The 10689-nt window shown below is 42.2% G+C and overlaps 1 protein-coding gene across 1 annotated transcript; it reads left to right on the plus strand.

Annotated features, from left to right (window-relative positions):
* The first annotated feature begins 672 nt into the window (after positions 1-672).
* LOC145454775 (protein Wnt-5-like) lies at positions 673-10241 on the plus strand. Its single transcript, XM_080332756.1, has 5 exons — positions 673-3284; positions 3797-4068; positions 6342-6481; positions 6900-7055; positions 8620-10241. Exons 1-5 carry the CDS (start codon positions 3187-3189, stop codon positions 9076-9078), a joined length of 1125 nt encoding a protein of 374 aa, XP_080188882.1. The 5' UTR covers positions 673-3186; the 3' UTR covers positions 9079-10241.
* Positions 10242-10689: the final 448 nt, after the last annotated feature.

Raw genomic sequence — 10689 nt, forward strand, 5'->3', positions numbered from 1 at the left:
CGAATATCCGTAAACCGCTCCCACTACAGACATGCCGAGATGAATTTCACTCGCAGACTTTTTCATCTGCGGTAAAACAATGATAATTAGGAAAACATTAGCAGAATATAATGATAGATAACGTCCCTGCAAATTAATATCCATGACTTTCTAGATGTGACATAACCATACTTATGTATACATCCGAATCAGAATCGCAATTACTATGTTCTGTCACTGCACCTCAATGCTCGTGACTTGTAGACTACAGTAGTTAGGATTAGGACTCTTTATAATTGACTGCAGTGATTGTTCATGTATAAACAATATAGTCATAATCAATAACATAAAAATTTCGGATCTCAATTATAATTTGTAAGACTCGTAACTCGTATGTCTGAAACGACACTGTGAACGAACGCTCATGCGTTTTGGTGAATATACTCTTCATAGTATACCAACATAGTGTTGGTCGGTTAAATGGGTAAGCCAAAATTCTGATTACTACCGGGGTGTCCGATTGGGAATTGGTGTGGATGGGAACACATACGACACGCAGAGCAAACAATCCTAACTGTCAGATTATATTTCACATGATTACAGTATATAATAGAACAGACTCCGTCCTCGATTGGAATATTACGCACCCAAATTAAGAAGAGTTTGCAGTGATTTACGCTAATTTTGACGTTTTTTTTCATCGCGAATTCCCCCAACTTTGAAAAATGGGCAAATTCAAAACATAACACCCGATCGCTCGCATTCCGACGTCAGAGCGGTGAAATACATACTACATTGTAACATATACATGTACTTGTGTGATAGTGGGGCTTTAACCAAGCATGACGCGGAACCTAACATTGCCTTAAATCAGACAAGAAGAAAATTAAGCAAAACAGGCAGACGCGATTATTTAAGGAGCTGCCTCCACCTGGCGATATCATTCGTCAGAATGTCGAGCTCGGGTATGACCAGATAATGTATCAGACTCGAACGAGAAAATAGTTGCTTAGTAATGAAAGGCTTTGTATCCTGACACATCAGGACTGAGATTCGATGCCAATCTACAGGAATTTATTCGCAAAACAATGATTTTCAGTGATTGTTTCAGTGAGAAAATTACACCCTGCGCGAGAGAGAATTATTGGCAACCGGTTCGCGACTTTGAGAAATGCCTATTTTCGTAAAATCAACAGATGTTGAACCTTGGAATTGACCCGACCTGTTCACATAATTGCATCGCGCATGGCGGACCGTGATGCTTGCGGTCAGATAATGGCAGGAAGTAATGTGATATAAACGGCCAGGAACAAAGGAAAAGTGGATGCTATTTAGTGTATTCTATCGTCAATTAGTATCCGTTGCTAGTCACTAACATTGACGGGATATCAATCCTGCGAAGATGCGATAAGAATTGATATCATCGTTTTGAAGTCGATGCACGTCGCGCAGCCAGTTCCGACGCGTCTTCGCACTTCGTCGAATGGTGCGAATGAACTTCTCTTGCTATTCGTGGTTCAAGCATGTCCATGTGTATTAAACTGTCCTATAAAAGTTCCACTCCGTCTTTAACGCAGTCAAACGGGCATTAGCACCGCCAGGATAGGCTGTGACTCGACGAACTGAACTATTTTTACTTAGATTAGGAATGGTAGTTGGGATTCAGGTGTATGGGATGAGTATTTATAAGATTTCTCTGATGACACGTATAGCTTAGACCCATATTTACAGTTTAATCTCGCGAATTTGTGGAATAATAGCAGATTTATGAAAGACATCATTGCCGTCAGTCCACTACGGATGACAGTAATAACGCCCTCATTCTGTGTGCTGTCTCAGTCTGCTTCACAGATTTTGACATTTTCTGTCGGCGTCTCACACAGCGTCACGTTGCTAAGTTGCGGCATTGAGTTTGGTTCATAAGTTGGCTACTGAGTACTGACCTTCACCGTCTGGGCGCAATGATCAGTATACGCTACAGGCTGATAACTTTTAGTGTTTACCACCGCGTTCCACATATGAATCGCGCAAAACAGCTGCGCGAGCTTGAGCAGGTTTTCAACCGTATGATCTCATGCATTACGGAATAGAGCACAAGTCCGCGAGACGTTTGCGGTTTCCCACGGATTTTCAAGTGTTTATAAATGTAACGTATTCCTAGTTCGACCCGCTCCTTCAATGTGTTACGTTGTCTGCTGTTTGAGGACATCGATCGAGATTCTTATCGGAATTTCATGACGTGAAAAGAGGTTAATGTCTGAAGGATATAATTAATCGGTTCTAAAGTGTCTTACCTAACGTTTATACGACTGGGCCATCGGAAGTTTGCTAATTTTAGGTTCTCCTAAGTGCATTCTCTCTGTGTACGATAAACTGCGAGTTTTTCGAACCACATTCACGTGCAGTTTAATGAAGCATATAGTGAAAATACCAATTCGTCTATCTTCCAACATGTATACGACAGTACGTAGCCTACAATGTGCATTGTATGTACGTACACATTCAGCTCGAACGGGGAGTTATGAACTCCTCATGAGAACATTGAAATTTTTTCTGTGAAAATTAGCATTTATTGCTTAGGTCTATCTCTATATGCACACAAGTGTCCTCATATATGATAGCGATGAATAATCTCTAGACTGGCCAATGGAATTATAGTCTTCTCTCGCGAGTTATATTTCGCTTTGCAATAGTCGCATCCAACGACACTGAAAGTATGATTTGTCGAGTAGGCCATAATTGCCTTGTCGCTTTTTGCAGTCTTAAAAGTGTCGTCTTATTACGGCAATTTTGCCACCTTAATGTGTTACAGTAGCATGGAGTGCGGCTCGAAGTCGATTACGACGAAGGCAGAAAGATCCGACAGCGGTTTTAGCACCTCTAGATGGCCAGACAAATGCGTAATACTTTTATCGCCCAAGTTGAGAGATGCAGTGGCGTGGTCGTGGTTGGAAAACGCAGTTGTGAATTTGTAAACGTTGCGTATCCATTTGGTCCTGTAAATACGATTCAATATATCAGGCTAATGCATGGTGATGCTGTTAGTAATTAGTCATTTGCCTGCAGTCCAGGAGGATATATTGTTTGATTGATGTATCGCTGTTTTGTTCAATGAGTAAAATTCATTTTCACGTTTTAACAGTTACATAACATTACACTTCGCATAAACGGCAGTGGCCGAGTATTCAGATCAGGTTTCGCGGGAATATGGCGACTGTTTTAAGGAAGAGTAGCGATCTTGACTCGAAGTGGATGGCGATTCTAATCATAGCGTCCCTCGCGTCGCAGGTTCATTCTGAATGGTGGTGCGTATTTGCTTTTTAGGTTTTCACGGAAATATGTTACGATTTGTGATGACTGATAGGCCATATACTTATCCTTATCAGCCGTTTCTCTTGGCGGCGACGATAAAAAGCACCACTTGAAAGCTTTGGATAAATAAACTGATGCTGAAAACTACATTATATCGACAATAGAGCGACTATGTGAGAGATATTGCCGAACGATTACAAGAATAACAGGCTATATAACAAATTCCAACGAACGCCAAGCTCATACCTTCCTATAAAATCATGAATTTGAAACGGTTTCGACATTTTGAGCTTTTCCCTGACTAATTAATACCGATACCAATATGCTATACACATCATTCACGCCATGTGGATTAGGAGGTATCGTATTTTGCATTATAATTGCAAATACATTAATTCTGCCGGCTCCTTATTTTATCAATCCACCAGTACTGCAATTTAGGATTGTGAGTATTGGTCCTCTGTTCACATACGTCATTGACATTTTGATTCCATCTTCGATTTAGGTCCATGGGCCGGAACGAGGCGACTCTAGAGCAAGCTGCCAATCGGCTCATTCCGTGTTCAGAAATCAAGAGCCTTTCACGGAGTCAGCGAACCCTCTGCGAAAGTTATCGGGATCACCTGAAATTCGTGAGCGAGGGAGCCAGTGAAGGCGTCGCAGAATGTCAACATCAATTCCGCCACAGACGTTGGAACTGTACTACTACAGCCACCAACACAGGGAGCAACGGCACGGGCTCGGAAAAGCCTTTATTTGGAAAAGTAATCGATATAGGTGAGTGCTATTTCGTGAACCGTAAAACTTCCTAACAAGTACCAATGCAACGTATCGGTACATCGGCCATCGCTGATCCATCTAATCTCAGTTCACTGTTTTATCGTTTTCATCTGCACGGTGGTGTGTGTTTTGCAAGCTGTGTTACTAGTGACCACTATACCGGGGCATGACAGGAAATGATGATTGATTAATTGTAATGAGGAATGCGCAAAATTGAGTACCTGAGCGATTAAATTATGAATCGTGTATAAGGCTTCGATGTGAGTATTCGAGCCTCTCATTATGACATCACAACAGTATGGAAATCGTGGAACGGTACAGTATTTACCTGTTATGCGACGACGAAGAATATATGACAGTCCTACATCACATTAAACATTTTTGGTCTGTTTTCGTCTATGCCTATTTCATTGCACTTTTCCCGATGCTGTGGGTTCGTCACAACTTCAGAGATATGTAATTTCCAGTACCATGCGTAAACTTTGCACCAAATGTTTCTCATTTTACGATACGAGCAATTGAGGTTTACAGCCTTCCACAATGAAAAATAGTATCGAATATCGAAACTATAATTCTCGCTGATAAATTTACTCTTATAAAGGCAACTGAAAAGGAGCGTATAATTTAGCTAATAAGCTAGCCGGAAATTTGAATAGTGTGCGACATTGTCTGGATAAAACGTTGACATACGGAAAAAGACCCTGGAAGCCCACCATGAAAGAAAACAGGCATACATCAGCAAAATTCCTATATTCATCGATATATTGCAGCTAAACACATATACCAGTTCTACAATGCCCGGTTTGGAAGGAATGAATTTATCCACTGTATTTGGCGTCATATCCAAGTGTGATGAAGGTATAATCCTCGCAAAATACCTGGCAATGGCGTCTGTCGCGCATTCAGCCTGAACCGCCCAGTTTCCTACAGCCCTACACATTATTTGCCCAAATCACCCAGAGCGTGAAACGATCATAACCTTGAACCTAAAGTTACGAAGTGTATAATCGCGCGTGTCCCGTGTCGAAATGGGTTCCCTTCATGTCAAATCGAAGTCAAAAGATCATTAGAAGCATAGATAATTGCCTCGCAGAGTTTGAGACATAAACTCGAATCCGCCCAGAACTTGCTAAAGGAAAGACGGTTTTCCCGTCGATATCAAAGTGGTTTGTTGTTGTGGCAGCAGATATACGTGTGTAGCAGTAAGTGTACATATATTTATACACCCCGTGGATCAAACACGACGCCTTGAGACATTATTCGGGAATAATTATCCCATGTGCTTTACGTAGGAGGTAAAGTAATGATAAAAAGTCCATTTGTACAGGTGCAAACTGTAATGGAGATTCATCCGCTGACAGAACGTCAGCTCATTTCATTGCCAGTGATTAGGACGCATATGTTTAATCGCATTCTACTCAGATTCTATTCATTTGACAACTTTACTTACCCCACGATATCAATCATCCCTTGAAAGTACTTTGCATAGTGCGCAGGGAAGTTTAGGATAAACGTCAACTCTGAAAGACTCGTCTGTTGTTGACAGAGCGTAATTGCAACAAACTTCTCACCCGATCACCGCCTTACCAATTTAGGACGATTCCGTTATCGGTTCATCGATGACGCACGACGATCGACCTCCGACCTTGTCATTTGTCCACGCGAATCGAATTGATATAACTGCAATCCTACATGTAGGACGCAGACACGTTCCTCGCGAGTAAGGCGCAGCCAAGATATCTGGCGGCTATCTGCGTCATTTGTCTGCTCGTTGTCGGTGTCGTAACGATTGGGAATTTTCGGGGTCATGCGAAACTTTGACCTGCGTGAATTTTTGGATCTCAACAATTATTAGAAATGCTGATTCCTTCAAGGGTTTGACGGGCCTGAAAGTCAAAACGCTTTCGATGTCTAGTGTTATCGCGTCAAATATTTTCCTTGAATGCGCTACTTCAAATGGATGACACGATGAGATGGGAATTCGCGATTTTATCGCAAGATTTGGTGTTGGGTTACCTCAAAACACGTCACCAAGACACCATACCCTTTTAGACTACCCGCAAAAGCAGATGCTAGATATGAAAATAGGCTACATGCCCGGGCGTTATATTTCACCGTCTTGTATCGACTACGGCTACTTGTTTCGCGTGTGAATAAATAAATGGCTGTTTGGAAAGACAATGTGTCCTGGCTACACTTTATTCGCTTCTTGCTTAATATACTACCGAAATGCGTGCGGACCAATGTTAACATTCTTTCTCTGCATTCAGGCAGCCGCGAAACCGCCTTTACGTACGCCATATCAGCGGCGGCTGTGGTTCATAATATTGCGAGAGCTTGCAAGATGGGTGAGTTGTCAAATTGCGGATGTAGCGATGAGCCAAGGCCACGTGGATTGGGACCAAATTGGGTGAGCAAATGAGCTGGTTTATTGTAGTTTTCTTAATTAAACGAATCGTTTCCGATGTCCCACGTGTACTCTGATTGTGAACGTGGATCACGCGCGCTGATACATTGTGATATTAGTATTGTAATGATGAACCAAGTAATGTATTGTCGTGATAACCGGGTGAATAGGTCACCTGACAGCGGCTACTCGCCTAGTAAAGGTGATTCACCAAATATGCTAAGTATATATTTATCTGGGAAAGTATACGCGTGCATGGTCGAGTGATTTTCAAATGATAGGCTCCAGCATATATCTGAGTTTTAGTTTTATGGGCGTACGCGCACCAAAGCTTGCGACCGGCACATCTCTTTGAACTATAGCACGCAGCTGTAAGCCATTTAATGCGTACCTTCGAAATTTAACACGCGCTAATTTTCAGAGTTGGGGAGGATGCGGAGATAACACAATGTACGCTTATGGCTTCGCACGCGAATTCGTCGACGCACGAGAAAGAGATCTCGCGTCTCCTCTGAGCGGCGCGCAATCCAGAGGAAGGAAAGCCATGAATGTTCATAACAACGAAGTTGGAAGACTCGTAAGTGATAGCATGATACAGGATCGGAAAAGAAATTGTAGTGTATAGCCACTATACTATAACGTATTTGTATTGTTAGGGTCGCGGGTGCTGCATAATTATGTGGTATGTACCTTGATATCCGCCTATACTTGATAAAAATATGTTTTTTTTTCTTCCTTTATATTCAAGTTATACGAAACGACATGTCAGATCAATATTTTCTGTATCACAGTCTCAGTTATGGCGCGAACTGGGGCTGCACTGAACTGCATATACTCGTACTGATACTATACTACACGGTATAATATATGTGCCCGCCGCTACCGCCCCCGCTAGGTGGAATCAAATTTGCATTGTTGTTATCGTTGGTAAATGCATCAATCATTATGTTATGTCACGCGTGATTTGTCAAGCGTACCCCGACGTAATACCAAATATTGATAGTGGATGGCGACTGTTACGTTGCGACCTTATGAGCCGATACGACTCATTACAGATGAATTATTCGACCCAAACTGGGCAAAAGTTTTGCGTTGCAAGCATGTCTAGTTCCGCGCTACCGAAAATAGCTATCAAACTGCTCGCATTCCTGTAATTTGTGCACATACCAGCCAGGGTGTTTTCAAAAAAACAACTGGTCAACTTGACAGTGAGGTTAGGTGTTTCGAGGATTTATTGAATTCTCGTATAATGTATTTTTCGATCCCCAACGCCGCATTTAAATCATCACCTTTTGCACGCCGATATCATAGAAATGCCAGTATAGCCGCAAAAACCCAAACACAGTTTCTCACCAAAGTGTAGGGGAGATATCCAAATAACCCCTTTTTAGGAGATCAGTAAGTACTCTCGCATTAGCGGCAATGGCTGTGTCAAAACAAAGTTTTGGCCTTATCAGATATTCCGTGGTAGGCATACATCAAAACGCACCTAACCAAATCGAAATTTGTGACACGACCAATACAATATGGCTACATATCATCAGATGATTGATAATAATATATTTAATACAAATCGACGTTGCAGTGTAAATGAATCGCATGACCTCCACAAGTTTCATTTATGGGGCTGACTAATTTTGGGGCGTGGAGAAATATAATGCCAATCATTCCGATCTCGATGTCAAAGTATCATGCAATTTGGCGGGTGTCACGTTTTATTGATGTTGCTATCAACTATAGACACTCCTACCGGCATTGGCATGTTATAGCTTAAACTGCATATCAAGTATCATGCCGCGTATTTTGGTCCGTATTGGTGATCATTTGAACTTCTCAGATTTCAAAACTTTCGTGCCATAGAGGGTGCGCCACAAGATTGATCAAACACGACGCGGTAATTTATTTATGGGTGGCGCGTGTTGTCAGTCGACTATTATAAATTGCACAAACAAGTGAACTGGGCTGCGTGTCGGCCGGTCAATCGTACAATGCACGCAATGCGTTTACAAATTGAATCTAGAGCTACGAGGAATATATAGTATTATCTACCTCATTTTATCTGACTTCGTAGCAGATACGCCCCTAACAATTTGAACTTAATCATTATGTCCCGATCATGCTTTTATCGCATATTTTTACAGGCTGTAGTGAGAGGGGCAAGGCCTACCTGCAAATGTCACGGCGTTTCGGGATCGTGCAGTATCAACTCGTGCTGGTGGCAAACCGCGCAGTTTAGAACCATCGGCGACACACTGCAGAAGAAATTGACCGAGGCAGTCGAAGTGAAAATGACCAGAAGGCACGGGCTGAGGAGCCGCCGACGGGTAGACGGTAGCATTTCCGATTCGAAGCTAGTATTTCTGGAATCGTCACCCGATTACTGCACGCCAAACCCGGCGACTGGAGTGGTCGGAACTGCAGGGCGATACTGCAACAAGGATTCCACAGGACCGGAAGGCTGCGGGCTTTTATGCTGCGGCAGGCCTCATGCTTCGTATACAGAAGTCATAACGGAGAGGTGTCACTGTAAATTCCATTGGTGCTGCCACGTCAAATGCGAAGTGTGCAGGAAGCGCGTCAAACGTCACGTGTGCACGTAGCCCACTGTTACGAGACAATGGTCTGTCGAAGATGTCGTCGGGCGGAATTTCTGATGAATCAATGGCGAAATGCAGCGCAATCGAGAAAAGGAGATTGATTGGAAGGCAGGAGTGTCGACCGGAATCTCAAGTGATAAGTGTGGGAGCTAAACAACGGCAGTTTAGTAGGACATAGTCTGCGGAGCTTTGAATCCGAACTTTTCCAAGACTCTCAGTGATCTATGTGGCCGCCTTGTCTCTATTTTCTCCAGTTTTACTAGATAGATTTACAAGTCATACTCACAGTGTTTATACGAAAAGTACACTTGTATAACAGGTGTGCTTTACGATGTGTCTTCAACGGGTTTACAGTGGACTCAACTTATTTGAAATGATTGTGGGAATGTTCATGTTACTCATGTTTAGGGCTGGGCACAATGATTCGAGTACTCGAATCTGAATCGAGTATTAATTTTAATGATTCGAGTCGAGTAGTAAAATACGATTTTTTCGAGTACTAAAATTCAACGCTCCTCACAACTGAAAGTTAATTTACAAACGAGAATTATAGTTTTGATACTATTTTCCACTGAGGAAGCCTTGAAACCTTGATTGGCCGTGTCGCAGCATATGAGACATAGTACAAAGCTACGAACGTTACTGAAAATAACACATTTCCGAAGTCATGATCGTTCCATAACATTGTCAAGAAGTGCAATGAAGTCGTAATGGTCGAAAAAATACCGAATTATCATTAATGTGACGGGTAACAAGCATTATGTTCTTCGTGTTGACATAAAACGTACATATTTGAACATTGACATAGTACATTCTGTTGTGACGTCATAATGGGTGATACTCGACTCGACTCGAAGCATTTTACGTGATTCAGAATCGAATCACTCAGGTACTCGATTTTGCCCAGCCCTACTCATGTTATGCTGACTTATAGTGCATGGCACCCATCCTGCATCCTCCGACCGTTGGGTGTGGTACATTTACATGATATGCGACCTGGTTTAAATTGAACGCAACCCATTTATATGTGGTCAACTAGGAGTCAACCTATACCGTTCACGCGCAGTGTTGATTGCTCAATGCTCATTTACTATGCTTATTTCTTTTGTATCACTGTGCAGTATTTAATTTGTAAACTTGATAGAAATTACAAGTGATGTCGTGAACGGGTGCATTGGTGGGAAATACAGGGCAAAACGTGTGCAATTGTGCATACGAAGACAGAACTATCCAGGGAGGAGGGATGTGGGTAAATAACTGAAGTGCATGATTTCAGTTACCATACCTGAGAATATGCAATCCCAGGCTAATTCGCCTCAGTTGAATTGCGCCCCGATGCGCATGGTCAACGCAGCGTAGTCAATGCTACAACACATCTATAAAAGTAATGAAAATGTTTTCTACTGAATTAGAATTTGTTAGCTATGCCAAATATACTTGAAAATGGAATTAAAGCGTGAAAGATTTGAGTAGGCGTTGCAGAAACCCCGAGAAAAGTAAAGAGTAGGTCTGTGGCTCTTAAACATGTTGAAGTAGGAGCAAATATTCGAAATCTCTGACATACGTCTTATTTCCTGCTGTGCTAGGAGAAATTATGGCGTATGGTAGAACTAT

Source organism: Botryllus schlosseri, chromosome 13 (assembly GCF_051294905.1).
Source record: "Botryllus schlosseri isolate E-star chromosome 13, Bs_hap1, whole genome shotgun sequence".
NCBI classification, from domain to species: Eukaryota; Metazoa; Chordata; class Ascidiacea; order Stolidobranchia; family Styelidae; genus Botryllus; species Botryllus schlosseri.

Bases quoted from the DNA above. Each gene is read 5' to 3' on its own strand.
- LOC145454775 (XM_080332756.1), top strand. From the start codon at position 3,187: ATGGCGACTGTTTTAAGGAAGAGTAGCGATCTTGACTCGAAGTGGATG. The intron at 3,285-3,796 runs GTGCGTATTTGC...TCTTCGATTTAG, and splicing joins CAGGTTCATTCTGAATGGTG to GTCCATGGGCCGGAACGAGG. The intron at 4,069-6,341 runs GTGAGTGCTATT...CTCTGCATTCAG, and splicing joins TGGAAAAGTAATCGATATAG to GCAGCCGCGAAACCGCCTTT.